This window comes from Geotrypetes seraphini, chromosome 9 (genome assembly GCF_902459505.1).
Source record: "Geotrypetes seraphini chromosome 9, aGeoSer1.1, whole genome shotgun sequence".
Lineage (NCBI taxonomy): Eukaryota > Metazoa > Chordata > Amphibia > Gymnophiona > Dermophiidae > Geotrypetes > Geotrypetes seraphini.
In genome coordinates this window covers 152,729,279-152,749,470 of record NC_047092.1, presented here as the reverse complement: position 1 = coordinate 152,749,470, position 20,192 = coordinate 152,729,279, and the positions used below count along the sequence as shown (strand labels likewise).

Sequence of the window (20,192 nt, the reverse complement as noted above, 5' to 3'; positions counted from 1 at the left end):
GCATCCCCTCCTTACCATCTCTGCTGTTTCGGTTTTGTTTTGTTTTTTAATTTCGCTCTCCTGTATAAAGTTTGGAATTCATTTGTTAGGGTGCAGCAAGTTTAGTACACTTCTGCTTACTTCAACATCCTAGCCTGTAGAGAGCCTACTTCATTGAACTTGCCTTCTTGAACTTTTTCTTTAGTTATGCTGATGGCATTAGTTATAATTCCATGTCCTTCCTTATTCCTTATTATACTTTCTGTTCATGACTCATTTAATAAGGGTCCCTGCATTGCATACAGAAGAACTAAGAATTTGGGCAATTTAAGTCATAAGAGGAGTAATTTGCAGCTTCATGAAGATCATAGTTTGGGGCATGAACCCTGTGGCTCGTGTGTAATGTGTAACATCGCTTTATCATGTACCAGCTGGACTAACCCCCAATCTAATAAAACATGTGGAAGGGCATAATAAAAAAAAAAAAAAAAGTCTAAGTCCCCTTTTGGCCTAAGGCCTTAAATGTTGAAAGTAGAAGCAGGGAAAATGTTCATTATCAAAAAAAAAACAAAAACGTCCAATAGGAGGCCTCTACGTTCAGCTGTTTAAACGCCCAGACAACCACTACGTTTAAACTTACACCATATAATCACCCTAAAAAAAGCCTAAGCCCCAAACATCCAAAACAAGAGCTTTTAGGCGAAGGAGGAGCCAGTCCTTTGCCTAAAAGCTGGATTCTGTAACCAGTGTCTGTCAAAAACAACACCGGTTACAGAATCCACCCCCCCTACAACGATCCGGGCAGGAGGGAGCCCATGCCTTCCTGCCCCATCGAACCGCATTCCTCCCGCCGACATCGGGGCAAGAGGGAGCCCAAGCTCTCCTGCCCCATCGAACTGCAACCCCCCCCCCCCCCGCCAACATCGGGGCAAGAAGGAGGCCAGGCCCTCTTGCCCCGCGATCCCCAACTCCCCCCTCCTCCCCCCCCCCCCGCCGAGTCCGATGGGGCCAGGAGGCTTTATGATCGTCCAAGTACCCATTTAGGCCACTTTTTAGATGCTTTTTTTATTATGAGCCCCATACTCTCAAACAAAAAACTTCATGTACTACATCTTGGACTGTTTATGTTATTATTTGTCCGTGTCAGCTTATTTATGTGGGACGTACATTTAGGACAATTAAGAGCAGACTTCATATGGCCATGAGTACAGCTCCCATTATCTCTCATTGTTTGCAACAGAACCACACGTTTGAACAACTTAGATGGTTCATAATTGATTCCTTACCAGCTAGTTTTGTAGGTAACAAGAAACGTTGCATCCGGTATCATGAACAATACTAGATATTTGAATTAAATTCAGCTTTTCCTTTGGGTCTCAATGAGAATATCGAGTGGAATACAATTTTTTGATTTCCTGCCTCTGATTGAAAGGTGGCATCATGCCGCCCTCTTGTTCAAATGGGACGCACTTGGTTCCGCCTCTCTAACTGCCAACGCTGAGTCAGGCGTTTCATTGGATTTATTTCAGCTTTCACACCTCTGTTCTCACTATGAATTCTCACCAATGAAAGGTTCTTGAAGAAGGACGATTGTTCCAAAACTGAAGTTCAGTTGAACCGATTGGGACTGTGATTTCTTGAACTGGATCCTGTGAACTGGATCTTTTCGTTGAAAGCGTCTCTGGGAGTCCTTGTTCATGTTGGACTTCCTATTGAGTTAAGTCTTTTTCATTGATGTTTTTGAAAAGACTGTGCAGTCATTCTGTTTTGCTGACTGTGTTAGTGTTTTACTGTAAAAAAAAAAAAAAAATTCATATGATATTTAATCACTAAGGGCCTCTTTTATGAAGTCGTTTAGCGCGGGCCACTGCAGTAATGGCCGCGAAGCCCATAGAGAATTACATAAGAACATGGTTACCAATCTTTCTTTTGATTCAATAAATTCTAAAAGTTGTTTAGGCTCAAACATAAGAAGTTGCCTCCGCGGCAGCCCATCAGGTCTATGACCTGTGAAGTGGTTCCTGACCATTTCTATAACCTACCTCTGCTTCTATCTGTACCCCTCAATCCCCTCAATTAAAGGGCCTCAGGGCTTTTGCCGCGTGGCTTTGTAAAAGATGGAGTAAGTGTGTTTGCACTATTTATTTGATTTTCACTGCACACGTGAAGACTCTATGATGGTGTGGTGCGCTGGGTGGCTACCCGCGCACAGGTTGTAGGATTGAATGTTTTCCGTTCACTTGACTTATCAATCCACACTGAGTTTCTAGATAGAATGTTATCATTCCAGGCAGCTAGGCTGAACACATGGCTTGGAAAGCCCATACTTGAGGCCACTACATAAGCAGACTTTAGAAAATCCCTGAAAATTCAACTGTTTAACAAATTCTAAATTCCCATACCCAACTCTTCCTCGCCATGACCCTTCCACCTCGCCCCCTAATTCCAAGGCCTGAAACTAATTATACTTTCCACCTTGAATCTCATGTACTGACATAATGTATCTTTATTGTAACCCACCTGCATCCCATGTACTGACAAAACGTATCTTTATTGTAACCCATGTACTGACTAAATGTATCTTTATGGTAACCCACTTGTATCCCTTACACTGACAAAATGCACCTTGATAGTAAACCACTTGTATTGTGACCCACTTGCATCCCAAGTACTGACAAAATATATCTTTACTGTAACTTGTATCCCATGTACTGACAAAATGAATCTTTAATGTAAACCACTTGCATCCCATGTACTGACTAAATGTATCTTTATTGTAAACCGTTTCTATCCCATGTACTGTCAAATGTATCTTTATTGTAAACCGCTTCGAACTTCACGGTATAGCGGTATATAAGAAATAAATTATTATTATTATTAATAAATTATTAAATTATTTATTTACAGCTGCAAAACAGTGGATTATCATTTTTGTGCTGTTCTAGCAAGTTTTGGGTTCTATTGTTTTGATACTTTCTTATTCTCCAACATTACTCATACAATTACTGAAGTGATTGAATTAATCGAAGGTTGGACGTTTGAATTCAGATTAAAACTAAATTCAGGAAAACCAAAATTCTTTTTTTGCTTCACCCTGTCAGAATTCTCATGAGGATACTATTATTATTATCAAGACTGTGCAATATCCAGTTTGGTCTACGATTAAAATATTGGGAGTTACATTGGATCAGAATTTGACTATGCAGAAACAAGTTGATACGGTAATCCACAAGCCTTTTCACACTTTATGGAAATTGCGGACAGTTAGGTTTATTCTGATATCACTGTATTTAAGTTGCTGGTCCAATCATTGGTAATGGGACACCTAGATTACTGCAATATAGTTTATCTTGCAGGGGTAAAAAAGAATATTTCCAGATTACAACTCATATAGAACACAGCGGTGAGACTAAGTTATGGTCTGAATAAATATGATCATGTATCTCCCAAATTACATTGGCTACCCATGGAGGCCCGTATCATTTTCAAATTTGGTTGCATTTATTATAGAATTATAACTGGTCAGGCACCCTAATAACCTGTTAGATGTATTCACAGTCTTTAATCCAAAAAACTCCTGCAAAGTTCATGCTCTTTTTGTTTATCCTTCAGTGAAGGGTTGTAAGTTTAAAAGATATCACCAACGAACTCTTGCTTTGGGGGCTTCGTTTCTTGTTAAATTTCCTGTAAAATGTTATGTATCTTACCAAGATAAGAATTTTATTTTCTTTGAGCCTAAACAACTTTTAGAATTTATTGAATCAAAAGAAAGGTTGGTAACCATGTCTAGTGATGTATGACCTTCCATCTGGCTCTAATTCGGGAATCTAATGCCATGACCTTAAATTAATTTTTGCTATTTCTGATGGGAAGTTTATTTCTTTTCTTGATCCTCATTTTTGTAGACTAAATAAGAGATAGCTAATGTTTCCTTTATATGTTTTATTGAATATAATTTCTGGATCTGTAGCAATTTGCAAATGCAATGCTTGTATTAAAAATTGAAAATCTTATAAATGAATAAAATTTATAAAAAAAAAAAAAAAGATATCACGATCGTACACTGTCTTACCAGGCCACCCTCTGGGACAAATATTTTAAGCAACTATTCTTCCTATCCATGTCATACTTGGATTCTAGAAGGCATTTGAAGATTTATTTGTTCTTCAGATTTCTTTCTTTAGAGTTTTATTTGTGACTTAGGTTAATCTTTTGTAAACCACATAGATCCTCACGGTTATGCGGTCTATAAGTTGATTTTATGTTTTTAGTGGCACTGATGATCACTGTGCTTGTGGCTTAGTCCTCCTACAAAGTTTGTAAGTGCTTTGACACATGTTTTTTACTACTTATATACTTCACACTGAGGACACCACTAAATAAAAATTTGTTTTAAATATATTATTCCATCGCGTTCCAATTGGGGTTAAACACTTTTTATATTTTATGGTTGTGGCCAACTACACATATTGTGTAGATTAAAGCTGATATTGGCGCCTTATGACTTCCTTACAGTGGTACAAGTGATGATACTGGGATTATTGGATTATTGTAGTGTGATGTACTTAGGGGATGACAAAATTAAAGTGTAAAGCTTTACAACTTTTGGTGAACTCAGCAGCAATATTGTTAACTGGAACTCCATGGATAGCCCATGTTACACCTCTTTTGAGACAACTGCTTTGGCTTCCGAGTATAATACAAAAGTACTGTCAATAATTCATCAGTTTCTGTATCATGTAGCTCTGGCCTGCTTTCATGATTTGTTGGAAGTATATTGTCCAAGAAGGGTACTAAGATATGAAGGTGGAATGAGATTGTCAGAAGGCAGAGTAGTAAGGATACTTCATTAGGATTAAGGATTTGATGTTCTCAACAGCCGGAGTAAAACTCTGGAATGCTTTGCCGGGCCAAATACGCTTATGTGCCAATAGAACAGCTTTAAAAAAATGATTAAAGACACAGCTGTTTGTAAGTCCTTTCATGTGAGGGAGTGAGGGGATGAGCAATTGGGAAGGTCATATGTATGTAAATATATATACCATATTATCTCATGTATAATGTGCTGCCGTGTATAATGTGCACCCCAACTTTTAAAAAAATAATGTAATACAAAAAACTGTATACCTATGTATAATGCGCAGGCATAATTGTCAATGTCCCTTTAATGTAAATGCAGCACAGCATAAGCTATATATGTTAAATCTTTGACAAGTGCTATGATTACTGGATAGGGAATTTGAATTTGGAACACATTGAACTACCTGTAAGTATTAGATATGAGTTCTAGACATTATATTCTATAAATTACAAACATTAAACGATAAAAGGGAGATACATGATCATATTTTTTCAGACCATAAATTAGTCTCACCGCTGTGTTCTATATGAGTTGTAATCTGGAAATATTCTTTTCTACCCTGCAAGATAAACTATATTGCAGTAATCTAGGTATCCAAGTACCAATGATTGGACCAGCAACTTAAATGCAATGATATCAAAATAAACTCTAAGGGGCTCATAATTTAAAAAAAAAAAAAAAAATCTAAAAACTGGCCTAAATGAGGACCTGGACAATCAAAAAGCCTGATCGTCCAAGTACCCATAATCAAAGCTGTTTTTAGGCCTTTCCCCTGCCTCTAAACGCATAGAGCGAAAGAGGCATTTTTAGAGGAGGGGAAAGGGCGGGCGGTGGGCCGACCTACACCTAGGCGTACAGCAGGTATAACCAAAACTTTTGAAAGGTTGCCTAGTCGGCACTTATATGTTTTGACTTGGACCAAGTCAAAACAGGTATAAGTGCCAAAAAAGGGCCCAAAGAGCTGATGGCGGCTGGCACGATCAGCTCAGCGGCCCGGCAACCTACCCGCCCCCCACCGCAACCATCGCGGCAGGAGAGATGGCTCATCTCACCTGCCACGATGCGATCACCCCTCTACTGAACAGCCATGACCCGCGGCAGGAGAGATGCCCAATCTCTCCTGCCGCGGGTTGTGGCAGTTCGGGTAGAGGAGTGATTGCATCGCGGCAGGGGAGATGGCCACTCTCCTGCCATGATGCATCACCCCCCCCTCCAACAACGATCCGGGCAGGAGGGAGCCCAAGCCCTCCTGCCCTGGTGTGCCGCGAACCCCCCTCCCCCCCCCCCGCTGACATCAGGGCAAGAGGGAGCCCAAGCCCTCCTGCCCCGCAGCACCCCGAACCTCCCAACATGATCGGGGCAGGAGGGAGCCCAAGCCCTCCTGCCCCTCAGCACTCCCGAACCCCCTGACACGATCAGGGCAGGAGGGAGCCCAAGATCTCCTGCCCTGCCGAAACCCCCTACCCCCACCCCCCACTAAAATACAGGCAGGAGGGATCCCAGGTCCTCCTGCACTCGATGCAACCCCCATGACCACCCCCCCCGACACCCCGAACGGCCCCCCCTCCCCGTACCTGAAAATCATTGGTCGGACAGACGAGTGCCAAGCCCATCCATCTGACAGGCCAGCCATCCCCGGAATGGCTGGCCCTAAGGCCTGATTGGCCCAGACAGCTCAAACCCCGCCCACAGTGGGGCCTGAGGCGCATGGGCCAACCAGAATAGGCCCAGTAGCCTTAGGCCCCTTCTGTGGGTGACTTAGGCACATGAGCCAGGTTGGGCCCATGTGCCTAAGGCCCCGCCTATAGGAGGGGCCTAAGGCTACTGAGCCTATTCCGGTTGGCCCAGGCGCCTCAGGCCCCAACTTTGGGTGGGGTTTGAGCTGCCTGGACCAATCAGGCCTTAAGGCCAGCCATTCCAGGGATGGCTGGCCTGTCGGACGGACGGGCTTGGCACTCATCCGTCTGACCAAAGATTTTCAGGTATGGGGAGGGGGGCCGATTGGGGTGTCAGGGGGGCGGTCGTGGGGGGGTTGCATCGAGGGCAAGAGGGCCTGGGATCCCTCCTGCCCGTATTTTAGTGGGGGGTGGGGGTAGGGGGTTTCGGAAGGGCAGGAGGGCTTGGGCTCCCTCTTGTCCCAATGTCAGCGGGGGGTGGGGGGGGTCGCGGTTCACCAGGGCAGGAGGGCTTGGGCTCCCTCCTGCCCTGATCGTGTCGGGGGTTTGAGGGTGCCGCGGGGCAGGAAGGCTTGGGCTCCCTCCTGCCCGGATCGTTGTAGGGGAGGGGGTGATTCTGTAACCGGTGTTGTTTTTGACAGACACCGGTTACAGAATCCAGCTTTTAGGCGAAGGACTGGCTCCTCCTTCGCCTAAAAGCTCTTGTTTTGGGCGTTTGGGAGTTAGGCTTTTTTTAGGTTGATTATATGGTGTTAGTGTAGACGTAGTGGTGGTCTGGGCGTTTAAACAGCTGAACGTAGAGGCAGGCCATTATCAAAAAAACCTCCTTTTGGACTTTTTTTTTTTTGATAATGGACATTTTCCCTGCTTCTACTTTCAATGTTTAAGGCCTTAGGCTAAAAGGGGACTTAGATGTTTTTTTTTTTTTTTATTTTGCCCCTCCACCTGTCCGCAATTTCCATAAAGTGTGAAAAGGCTTGCAGATTACCATATCAGCTTGTTCTGCATAGTCAAATTCTGAACCAATGTATCTCCCAATATTTTAATCGTAGAACAAACTGGATGTTGCACAGTCTTGATAATAATAGTATCCTCATGAGAATTCTGACAGGACGAAGCAAAAAAAGAATTTTGGTTTTCCTGAATTTAGTTTTAATCTGAATTCAAACATCCAACCTTCGATTAATTCAATCACTTCAGTAATTGTATGAGTAATACCATAGGTAATTCAACACCTTCTGACCGAGCCCAGTTATCACGGTGTGCATACCTATACGCACCCAGAGTTTGACATTTCTTTGGATGGAAAATAAGTGTGCATTATACACGAGATAATACGGTATTTGTAATGTATTGTTAAAAGACTATGTATGTTGCTCTGGAAATCGCCTAGGTTTTAGGTGGGGTATAAATTTTTAAATAAATGTGATGGTGGGAGGGGGGGGGGAGTTTGTAATTCCACTTGTGAGATATTCCTTTATTGGGGGAAGGGGTAAAATGCGGACCTCACAAACCTGATGGACCTCGTGGATCTAAAACCGCACGTCCTTAAAAATCTGAGATCCGTGCCACTTGTAGTTAGTTTCTGGCTCTGACAGACCTCGATGACAATTTAGCGCTGACGGATCCGTCTTTTCATAGGGAGGGAAAAGTATTAAGATCCGTCAGCGCTAAAATGTCATCGAGGTCTGTCAGAGCCAGAGACTAGTGCTGGAGCGGCTCTAAAACGAATCCTTTAAATCGGTTTCCTGCAGCCCCAGTAAATTTAAAAATCTGAGGTCTGCAGCTCTGACAGACCTCTATGACATTTTAGCGCTGACGGATCCTAATACTTTTCCCTCCCTATGCTGAGGTCCGTCAGGTCCGTGAGTTCCGCGTTTTACCCCTTCCCCTCTTTTTTGACTTTGCAAATATAGTAACTCTAGCTTGACACACCTAGTGGAGTCTTACCCAGTGGAATGGTTTTGGTTAGTTAAAGTCTCTTTCTTGAAGGAAAGAAGACATAAGAAAATGCCACTCTGCACATCCACAGGAAGAGTTTCTGGCTCAAAGGAAGATTGGAGGCCATATTTATTTATTTTTAAATCTTTATCTTTACACATCCTCTCCTTAAACAGCAGTGCCTTCTCAGAGGCTGAGTTAGCAGAGTATTTTAAAGCCTGCTCTGGGTATTGATTCTTGTTTCCTTATCAGAAGCGAAAGTGTGTGGGGGAGGGGCAGGCAGTGTCAGTCCCTTTGAGCGGTGTGGCTGAGACTGCAGAAAGGTTGGCTCATTGCATGGTGAGTGACAGCCCTTGGACTTCCAGCAGGACAGTTTCTAATTAAGACTGACTTGAGTTGTCTTTATTTAGAACTCACCCAAACCTTTGTAATTACAAGATTCATCCTAAGGTGAGAAAGTTGACATCGGCAAGGACATGCCAGTCATAGTACCTGCCTTTGCCTTTAAAATGTCATACGCTGTCCCTCATTTGTTTCCTCACTAGTTCCGAGTGGAACCATGTATCTTACTTGGTCATGAGCTGGGGGCATAATGCATTGAAGCAGGAGTGTATGTCGCTGATCTATCATGAAATAATAATTATAGGAATATTCACATAATAACTATGAGTAAAAATAAAACCAAACCAAAAACTCTTGGTTGCATAAGTCTCTTCTAGCAAACTCATACTAGCTCCAGGTCCAAACATGTCCTTAATTAAGGCCCATAATAAGTTAAAGTTTACTTATGTCCAGTCAGAGGAAATGAACAGATTTGAATACTTTTGTATGAAAAATCGGCCTGTGGTGTGAAGTAAATATGAATTTGAAGCAAAGGCTTAAATTTACCAAGAACAGAGTGCTGAAAGAACTCCAGGATATTTCTTTCAAAGGTACAGATTGAGGCTATAAAAAAAGATTATGTGGGAATAATATTAAACACACAGCAGTCAGCTTTTTTTTCTTTTTTTTTTTTTAAACACTGGCCATTGCAGATTTTTCTATAGGGCAGTGGTTCCCAAACCTGTCCTGGGGGACCCCCAGCCAGTCAGGTTTTCAAGATATCCCTAATGAATATGCATGAGAGAGATATGCATACCTGTCACTTCCATTATATGCAAATCTCTCTCATGCATATTCATTAGGGATATCTTGAAAACCTGACTGGCTGGGGGTCCCCCAGGACAGGTTTGGGAACCACTGCTATAGGGTGAGGCAAAAAAAAGTTACCCTGTAGAGTTTTTTGTAATTTTCTCAGCAATCACTTTGAATTTCAATGAGAAATTTTACATACTTATTTAGTCATCATACTTACATATCACTTTAAATGATATTTACGCGCCCCCCCCCCCCCCCCACACACACACACTTTATAGGGTTACCTTATGGCTACACAAAAAGGAAGACGGATTGAGACATCCAGGTTTTACTTCCATTGCTTTCAATGGAAGTACCCAGATATTTCAGTCTGTCCTCCTTACTTCCATTGCTTTCAATGGAAGTGAAACCTGGATGTCTCAATCCGTCCTCCTTTTTCTGGAGCCATATGTTCTATTAAGCCGTGTTAGGCTGTTTTATCACCAGCTACGGCAGTATTAGCTCTGACACTCATAGAATTCCTATGAGTGTTGGAGCTAATACCGCCACAGCCAACGATAGAAAAGCTATGCTGATATTTTTCATAGCTTTCCCACACCCGCTTGACACCAAAACATCACTATGCATCAATAAACTTAGTTATCCTATACAATCTACTATGAAGGTATTGGGTGTAACACTAGACCAGAGCCTAACCATGAAAGACCAGGTAGACTCCTTAATCAGAAAGGGTTTTTTCACTCAGGAAGCTTTGGTCCATTAGAGCAGTGTTCTTCAACCTTTTTACACCTATGGACCGGCGGAAATAAAATAATTATTTTTTGGACTGGCAAACTACTAAGACTGAAATTTTTTTAAAACCTGTCTCCGTGAGCTCGGTCCTGCAAACCATCTGATCCCATCTGCACAAGCCTCAAATAGTTATGATTTTATATTGAACATATTTTATTAAAGTATAAAAAGAAACAATATTTTGTACAATTGTCATTTTATAAATACAAATAATAAAGGGCAAGGATCAACAAAACCCCCGTCTCCCCTCCCCTACACATATATCCCCTCTACTATCAAGAAAACTGAATAATGCTAACAGAATACCGCAGTCACATATGGCAGGAATAGTGTTACGGGGAGTGCAACTAGGGCAACTGCCCCCTGGTCAGAGAAAACCCTAAGCCAGCTGGAAGCTAAAGAAGCACTGCATGGACTTTGCACTCCTCAGTTATGTCTAACATTAGCTCTAGCAGGATACATATTTCAAATCTGATATATTCTAATCACAAGATAGAAATAAAATTATTTTTTCTACCTTTTGACGTCTCTGGTTTCTGCTTTCATCGTCTTTTCACTCTCTTCCATCCAGCGTCTGCCCTCTGTCTCTTCAATCCATCAGCTGCCCCTTCCATCCACTGTCTGCCCTCTCCCCCTTCCATATGGTATCTGCCTTCTTTCTATGTCCCTCTCCCCTTTCCATCCAGCCTGTGCCCCCTCTCTCCTTTTTACATGATTCATTCTGCTATCTTCATTTTTATCTCTCCTACACCAGATCTAGCATCTTTGTTCCTCTCTCCTTATTTCTCATCTGACCCCCTTCCCAGCATCAATCTTTCTCTACTTTCTCATTCCTCTGTCTCTCTCCTTTCCCTCATCTGATCTCTCCATTCTATCCTGACTCCTTCCCCTCCTCTAATCTCCCCGACAGCTGTTTCCTTCCAGTTTTCCTCCTCCCATGTCCAGTAGTATCCCTTCTCCCTTTCCTCCTCCCCTTATCCAACAGTAACTCTCATCCATTCCCTTCTCTCCTGTCAGCAGTACCCCCTTCCCCTCCCTTGTCCAGGAGTACCCCTTCTCCCTTCCCTCCTTCCCTCTCCAGCAAATGTTTCCTCTATGTAGGCTAGCGGCAGTTCTGTGTGCTTTTAACTTCGGCACATAGCTGCCCCTAAGCAGTAGTTTAGCCGTAGTTTCATGAGGCAGCCTCGGGGCCTTTGGTAGGCCGGCCCACATCGCATCATCGAAGCGGGCCAGCCTAGCAAAGGCCCCGAGGCTTTCTCATGAAACTGGGGCTAAACTATTGCTTATGGGCAGCTGTGTGCTGAAGTTAAAAGCACACAGAGCTGCCACTGCTAGTCTGGGGGTGCGGAGACAAAGGAAGGAGCAGGAGTCATATACGGTAGGAGTCCCGGCAATGGAAGGCAGGAGTCCCGGCATAGCGACAGCAACAGGAAGTTGCATGTCAGCTGATGCCGGCACCTTTTGTTGCGGCGGGGACCCGAATCCTTCACAGACTGGCAAGATTTTTTTGCGGACCGGCAGTTGAAGAACACTTCATTAGAGCATATTTTGATAAGTCAGAATTTAGAATTCTGGTACAATCCCTAGTACTGAGTCAACTTGATTACTGTAATATCGCCTATTTGGCAATTTCCCCCCAAAATATGCGACGATTACAACTAGTGCAAAATGCAGCAGTCAAACTGATTTTCGGGCTGAAGAAGTTCGATCATGTGACACCTTACTACCAACAGCTGCATTGGCTGCCGATGGAGGCACGTGTGAAGTTTAAGTTTGGTTGTTTTTGCTTTAAGGTACTATTCAGTCTAGCCCATAAATATATAACTGACCTTTTCTCTTTCTCAGCCAACAGACATAAGAGAAGCTCACATTTGAACTTTGTTTCCCCTCCAGTTAGAGGATGTAAACTTAAAAGACATCATCAATATCTTTTCTCACATCAGGCAGCATTATGGGGTAAAGATCTAGAAAAATTGCTTACGCCTACTACTTATGGGGAATTTAGGAAACGCCTAAAAATATATCTGTTCCTGAAGTATCTAGGCAGCTGATCCGTACAATTCTTTCTCCACAATAACTGATCCCTAGAGCTGTTAATCACTAGCTTTTAACTCTGTTAATTCCACTCAATTTGTACCATCTTTTAATCATTTAAACCACATAGAACTTCATGGTCCTGCGGTATATAAACTGTTATTATTATTATTACTGACATTTTAGTGATTTTTGCATGTTAAAAATGCTTGATCTAAAACACAGTAAAATAACGTCATTCAAATGATATATTTAACAATGCATCTACATTTCATAGTCCCTGTGAATGCTCAAAAGTATTCACCTCCAGCTTTAACAAAGGCCTTCAGTCGCTTTTTGAAATTCTTAACAACCTTGCCAATCGGTCTCTGTGGCAGGCTGTCTCAGATCATCTAAAATGCTTCCTTGAGTTTTGCGATTGCTTGCGGCTTTGGGTGAAACTTGTGCTAGGCCTCCAACATTGCCTCACAGACAATGTCACTGTGACATTATTAAGCTGGTACCCTGGTGGGTTGTTTTTTTTTTCTCCGTATAATGATAGTTTTACATTACAAACATTTTTGAACATGCAAAAATTGCTGGGTGGTCATGCTAAAAAGCTGTGTTTAAAGATAATCTCTATTCCTCTTGGCATATAAATGTAAATAGTAATAACTGATAAAGATGTCAAATTTCACATTGAAATTCCAAGCAATTGCTGAAAAATAATGGCATTCTGCAGCCACTAGAAGCTATCTAGGTACCACTGATATTCAGCCTAAATGGCTTTCTAAGCAAGTTCAGACAGATATTTCTCTGAACTAACTTGCATGGATAGTTATCCAGATACAGGTGCTGAATATCAGTGGTACCTGGTTAACATAAGTCCACCCCAGGGCCACCCCAGCACTACCCGAACAATGCCAAGGTGGTCAAACATGATATTGTGTGACCAAATGAAGGAATCTCAGAATTACCACTCCAAGGATCATAATAATATTCTCCTTTTAGGAATTGTGGCACAGGTATCTTTCATAGATCCAAAACTTTCATATTATTTTGACCTATATTATGTCAAATCTATTTCATTTTAGTACTACTCAAAAATTTCCTTTATATTTTATGATCATTTTTAGTTTTTTTAATTTTAATTTTTTCAGTTTTTCTTATAAGCATAATTTAACACCATTCTACAAAATGTAAAATCTCAACTAGCCTTAACGGTTGTAGACAAAAAACACTTGGCTCTTGCTTCAGATGATTATCTGTGTCTCCAATGAGAATAACTTAACACCATACTGTAAGATATATAATCTCAACCAGCATTAACGTTTGTAGACAAAAAAAAAAGCAATTATCTCATGCTTTGGATGATAATCTGTGTCAATGAAGCTGCATGGATTATACTGCATAAGCCCCAAATATTAGAGGTTCTTCTACTAAACCGCGCTAGCGGTTTTAGCACCGGGAGCCACGCTGAATGACCCCCATGGCTCACAATGCTCATAAGAACTCTATGAGTGTCGGGAGCAGCGTGGGCCTTTCAACGTGGCTCCCCACGCTAAAACCGCTAGCGCGGTTTAGTAGAAGAGGGGGGTTAAAGTCCAACAGGATCTGTTTCGCCGCATTCAAGCAGCTAAATCTCTCCCAATGGACCTCATAATAAAGATTGCCATTCGAGCTCAAGGTTAAGGCCCCAGGGGATAACTGTGTTGAGACGGTAAATCCATTTTTGCTCTAAATAATTCAGTTTGGCTTCAGTATTACCCTCTGCTACCTGCACTGTATCAATGATCCTCCATCTGATTTGGTCTATTGTATGTTTTTTTAAAATCCAGTGCTGGACAAGTGGAGCTGTCAGAGTTTCCGTGGTAAGACGGGATTTGTGTTCAATCAATCGCACTTGGATTGTACGCAGATTATGTGGTCTGATCATGAGAAATGTTTTGATTTCAATACCAAGAAATATGGGACATCACCCAGCTTTTACCACCACTACAGTGGTGCATGGTGGGTAATAACATTATGGTGTGTTCAGAGCTATTTTAACCACATATTGGAGCCCAAGGCAAACTCTATGGATGCCCCCTCCAAAAAAAATATCTTCCCATGCAGCCTATGACACTGCTTACCAGCTGTATTGATGACATCCATCACTTCCTGCCAACTTTTGAACTTTTTCTTGGTGCTATACTCAAGGAGATTAGACATTTTCAAATCCAGTCTCTTCTTTTACTAAAAAATGTCTTATCTTTCAGGCAAGTAGCTCTTTCAATTCCTCATTTCTTTTTTTTAATGACTTTTTATTGACAGTAGTAAAGGGAACACATACATGAAATCCAACACAACAGATTAAATTCTCAATGTAGCTAAACAGACATCCTGAAAAATCAGAAAATCAAAGAACCGGAGTAAGCACATAAGCATTGCCTCTGCCGGGTCAGACCAGGGGTCCATCGTACCCAGCAGTCCGCTCCAACGGTGGCCCCCCAGGTCCGTGACCTGTAATTGGTCCTTATCTAAATTATTCATCCCCTATTCATTTAGTACCTGTACCTATACCCTTCAATCCCCTTCTCCTTCAGGAAGTCATCCAATCCCTTTTTGAAGCCCAATATTGTACTCTGCCCTATCACCTCCTCTGGGAGCGCATTCCAGGTGTCCACCACTCTCTGAGTGAAGAAGAACTTCCTAGCGTTCGTTTTGAATCTGTTTCCTTTCAATTTTTCTGAATGCCCTCTTGTTTTTGTTGGCCCAGTTAGCCTGAATAATCTGTTCTTCCCCACCTTCTCTATGCCTTTCATGATTTTATAAGTCTCTATCATGTCCTCTCTAAGTCTCCGCTTCTCCAGGGTAAAGAGCCCCAGCTTCTCCAACCTTTCAGCATACGAAAGGTTTTCCATGCCCTTTATCATCCTTGTCGCTGTAAAGGAATCAGGGGGGCTGCAATGCATACAGTAAATAATGTGTTAGTCTCCACACACCAAATTTTTCTTTGAGGTAAACCCAGTCTAACATGCTAGCCCCCATACATCTATCTCCCACCTGGCAGGGCATAGCCATCATCCATACCACACAATCACTCACCTCCCCCCCCCCCTCCTTAGCCCTCTCATGTCCCATGCAAGCTCTTGGGATGGGATACAATGCTGGAGAATTCCTATTTCTGTCCCAGCAAGAGACATTCAAACACCTCTTCCCCCCACCACCCCAATCTTGGGTAGAGGGCAGAAAGTAGCACCCCAAAAAATCCTGAATGATAATAGGAGCTGCCATTGCTTCCCTCCCCCACCACTGTTCACAGGAAAACAAATTATCTGATCCTCTTTCCCTGGCTTAGCTGGGGAAGGCTCTACAGTCCTGTACTCTTCAGAATAAGGAGCTCAAGCTGCTGCATCCCCCCCCCCTTTCCTTTGAAATTGGGACACTTTTAGCTGTGTTTAACTCTTCATTGACTGGGACTGGAAAAGGCTGTACTGCTCTGCATAGGTGCCAACCTTTCAAAAGGATTGTATGTGCTAAAGTTCCCAACCTTGTCCTGGAGGCCTTGTCCAGGCCAATCGGGTTTTCAGGCTAGCCCTAATGAATATGCATGAGAGTGATTTGCATATAATGAAAGCGAGAGGCATGCAAATCTGCTCCATGCATATTCATTAGGGCTATCCTGAAAATCCGATTGGCCTGGTGGTCCTCCAAGACAGGGTTGGGAACCACTATGCTAAACCAAATGGAAATTAACCCTCTCTGTACACAGTCAAAGAGTGCTCAATATTTGGAGGTGCTCAAGCATCCATAGTACCCACAAAGATAGCTCCTATGCTACTCTTCACTTTTCAGGTTTAAAAGATTTAGTTGCTGCAGTACTTATGGATTTTATTTTCCTTTCCTTTGAAATTGGACCCTTTTTACTGGCTCGAGCTCGGAAAGGTTCTGCTGCCCTGTAAGGTGGAGCTCCAAGTGCTGCTGTAATTTTATTTTTTCCTTTCCTTTGTAATTGGGCCATTATGGCTGTTGGTTGAGATCTTGCAGGTGCTGGATCTGCACGGATGCTCCCTCGTGCTATTTAAAAAAGATGGTTTGCCCATAACCCGGAGAATCCGGCTTCGACTCTTCCCTCCCCACCGCTTATACTTTTTTAAGGGCAGCTTCCCGTGTATTACCTGGTCTCCCTGGCAATGTGCTTTTACCTGTCACCTGAGGTAATGAAGCAGTTGCGGTCACTGTAGTTCCCGGGGCTGAGGCAGGCTGTGGGAGGCAGCCGCGAGCGCTCTGCGGCTGGACTACGGCTCCCAGAGTTCCGAGCGGCTGTGGTAAGGCGGAGCTGAAGGCAGAGTGGGCGTCTCCCCACGCGTCTGGATCCACTGTATGGGATTTAGGGTGTCGGTGTCCAAAGCCAGAGAAATATTAAAACAAAACTTCAAATTCGACTTTTGCTGGTCTGTTTTAAAGGGAGCTTTGCACTGGATTTGGGCTCCATGAAGCACAGGAGTGTGAAAGATGCGAAGCAGGTTTATCACCAGGGGGCTCTGGAACTGCTGGCTTTCAACTTTTTGCTCATTCTTACGATTCTAACAATTTGGCTGTTTAAAAATCATCGTTTTCGGTTCCTGCACGAGACTGGCGGAGCAATGGTCTACGGTGAGTTTGGGAAACGCCATGGCAAGTGCTTCTAAAATGTTATGCCAGGGCTGGAGGAGCTTTCGGTGAGTAAGTGATGCAAACAGTCATTCACAAGAAAGCAGTAAACATCGTGCATCCTTTGTAATGTGAAGTAGAGCAGGCGGAAATGGCTAATGTCTGCTTTTATGCCGATTCAGTGGCCCGAGTGCAGATCTGCCGATGTCAGCATTAATAAGTACACTGAGTGAAAGGAAGAACCCATATGTACCGTTTGCCAATTGGCAAATTCCATAATAGATGTGTGCTAAATGGAATGTTTCCCATTTTCTCGGAGAGGGGAGGAAGAGAGACTAGCAGTATGGCCCAGAGGGATCTAATTCACGTTCCACAAACTGCTGCCCGGAACTTGCTCAACACTTTACTCCCTAATTTCTTTTGAGGGAGGCTGGATCTCAGTTACTTCCTTTCCATCCTGTCAGTGGGACATGGTCACATTTAGATGAAGAATGCATTAAAAAAAAAATAGTACTTGTAACAGCTTGAATCAGTTGTCTGATGAGGTTATTTTTATGCATTCTTCATCTAAACCAGGGATCTCAAAGTCCCTCCTTGAGGGCCGCAATCCAGTTGGGTTTTCAGGATTTCCCCAATGAATATGCATTGAAAGCAGTGCATGCACATAGATCTCATGCATAGTCATTGGGGAAATCCTGAAAACCTGACTGGATTGCGGACCTCAAGGAGGGACTTTGAGACCCCTGATCTAAACCATGGCCATGTCCTCTTGACGACAACATTCAAGGGACCATAGGATCTCAAAGTCCCTCCTTGAGGGCCGCAATCCAGTCGGGTTTTCAGGATTTCCCCGATGAATATGCATTGAAAGCAGTGTATGCACATAGATCTCATGCATATTCATTTGGGAAATCCTGAAAACACGACTGGATTGTGGCCCTCAAAGAGGGACTTTGAGACCCCTTGATACAGGGGTAGGGAACTCCGGTCCTCGAGAGCTGCATTCCATTCGGGTTTTCAGGATTTCCCCAATGAATATGCATGAGATCTATTTGCATGCACTGCTTTCAATGCATATTCATTGGGGAAATCCTGAAAACCCGACTGGAATAAGGCTCTCGAGGACCAGAGTTCCCTACCCCTGCCTTAATATATTAAGTTAAAAACTATCTTTTGTTCTTCCACCATTACTCCTCTAGCTCCTCATCACCCTCTCCCTTACAACTAGAGAGGTGCAAATATAGGCAAAATAGTTTTATATAATTGTGTTAGATTTTTAGCTCCTTTGACTTAAAACACATTAGACCAGTGGTTCCAAACCCTGTCCTAGAGGACCCCCTTGCCAGACGGGTTTTCAGGATAGCCCTAATGGAATAAGCATGAGAGAGATCTGCATATAATGGAGGTGCCAGGCATGCAAATCTGCTCCAAGCATATTCATTAGGGCTATCCTGAAAACCCGACTGGCCTGAGGGTCCTCTAAGACAGGATTGGGAACCACTGCATTAGACAATTTGCTGGAAATTATGGTTTTGGCAGAACTATGGTGAATGTTGAATTGATACTTATGATGGAAGTTGATGGCCAATTCATACCATACCATCCAATTTCTTATAGCCCTCACATTTTGACAAGGATTCATTGCGGCTTACAATAAGATTCCTAAATTTTCCTGTACAATTATAATAAGATTCTTAGATTACAATTGAATGATGATCGTGAGAATTACAAAGAGAAAAGTCAAACATTTTGCTGAAATGGTAGTAGTAGGCAAATTGAACTCTTGGTTAAGCTCGCTTATTTGTCAAACAGATTCTTATAATGTTTTTAGAAAGTTTTTAGAAACACATTTGTTTGTAAATAACTATGTATTTTTTTAAATCTTGTCATTCATTTTTATTAATTTGATGTACCTTTCACTGATTGTACAGTTCTTCTGTGTAGTTAACCGCCTAGAACATAAGAATTGCCACTGCTTGGTCAGACCAGTGGTCCATCCTGCCCAGAATCCGCTCACGTGGCAGCCCCCAGGTCAAAGACCAATAATCTAAATGAATCCAGCCTCACCTGCGTACATCCTAGTATAGCAGGAACTTGTCCAGCTTAGTCTTGAAACCCTGGAGGGTGTTATCCCCTACGACAGACTCCGGAAGAGCGGTCCAGTTCTCCACCACTCTCTGGGTGAAGAAGAACTTCCTTACATTTGTACGGTATCTATCCCCTTTCAACTTTAGAGAGTGCCCTCTCGTTCTCCCTACCTTGGAGAGTGTGAACAGTCTCTCTTTATCTACTAAGTCTGTTCCCTTCAGTATTTTGAATGTTTCGATCTTGTCTCCTCTCAGTCTCCTCTTTTCAAGGGAGAAGAGACCCAGTTTCTCCAATCTCTCACTTCGTGGATGGGCGGTATACAAGAATAAATTTTTTATTATTATTTGACACAGATAACAATGATAGGTTATTCCAAGTTTTGGGTTCCTGAAATTTGAAAATAATCTCGAATAGTTTTTTCTGGTGGACACAGTGACATAGTAAGGGGTGGAGGGAATGGTCTTCCCAAGGGCACGGCACCCCTCCTCCTCTCTGCCCCCCTCCTCTCCATGCATGTGTGCCCCTTACCTTCACGGCGTGAGGTTGCTGCCCGTGTTCTATATGAGTCGTAATCTGCAACTAGGAAGTGACGTCAAAGATCGAGCTGACACCAACGTGGGCATGCTGCTCATGCCGGAGAAATTTAAAAGGTATGAGGAAAGGGAAATGGGCACACGGCGGGGGGGGGGGGAGAGGAGTGCCACTGTTCTGGGCGCCACTCACTACGCCTGTGGGTGGACTTGCTGGAGAGCAGGAAAGGTCATCTTAAAATGCTGTGTTGTTTTGGGTAAAAGAGTCAACTTCAGGAAGCAGCTCTGAGGTTTAATTAGGACCTAGAGCAGGGCTGCCCAAGTCCGGTCCTCGAGATCTACTGGCAGGCCAGGTTTTCAGGATATCCACAATGAATATGCATGAGAGAGAGATTTACATACCAAGAAGGCAGTGCAGGCAAATCTGTCTCATGCATATTCATTGTGGATATCCTGAAAACCTGGCCTGCCAGTAGATCTATCAAAACCACTCTGTTTGACAAATTCATCACCTAAACAGACCAATCCGCGCTCATTACG

The 20,192-nt window shown here is 43.0% G+C and overlaps 1 protein-coding gene across 4 annotated transcripts in view; it reads left to right on the top strand.

The window, feature by feature from the left end:
- SLC9A9 (solute carrier family 9 member A9) overlaps positions 1-20,192 on the top strand; it is a 463,721-nt gene that overhangs the window by 41,972 nt on the left and 401,557 nt on the right. Inside the window, exon 1 of one of the 4 annotated variants that reach the window (XM_033958488.1) lies at positions 16,660-17,037. The exons of 1 other annotated variant lie outside the window; for it this stretch is intronic. In XM_033958488.1, coding sequence (XP_033814379.1) covers positions 16,875-17,037 — 163 coding nt within the window. In that variant the 5' untranslated portion in view covers positions 16,660-16,874. Of the gene's footprint in view, positions 1-16,659; positions 17,103-20,192 lie in introns of those variants that run through there. 2 more of the 4 variants (XM_033958485.1, XM_033958487.1) reach the window with 2 other exon arrangements.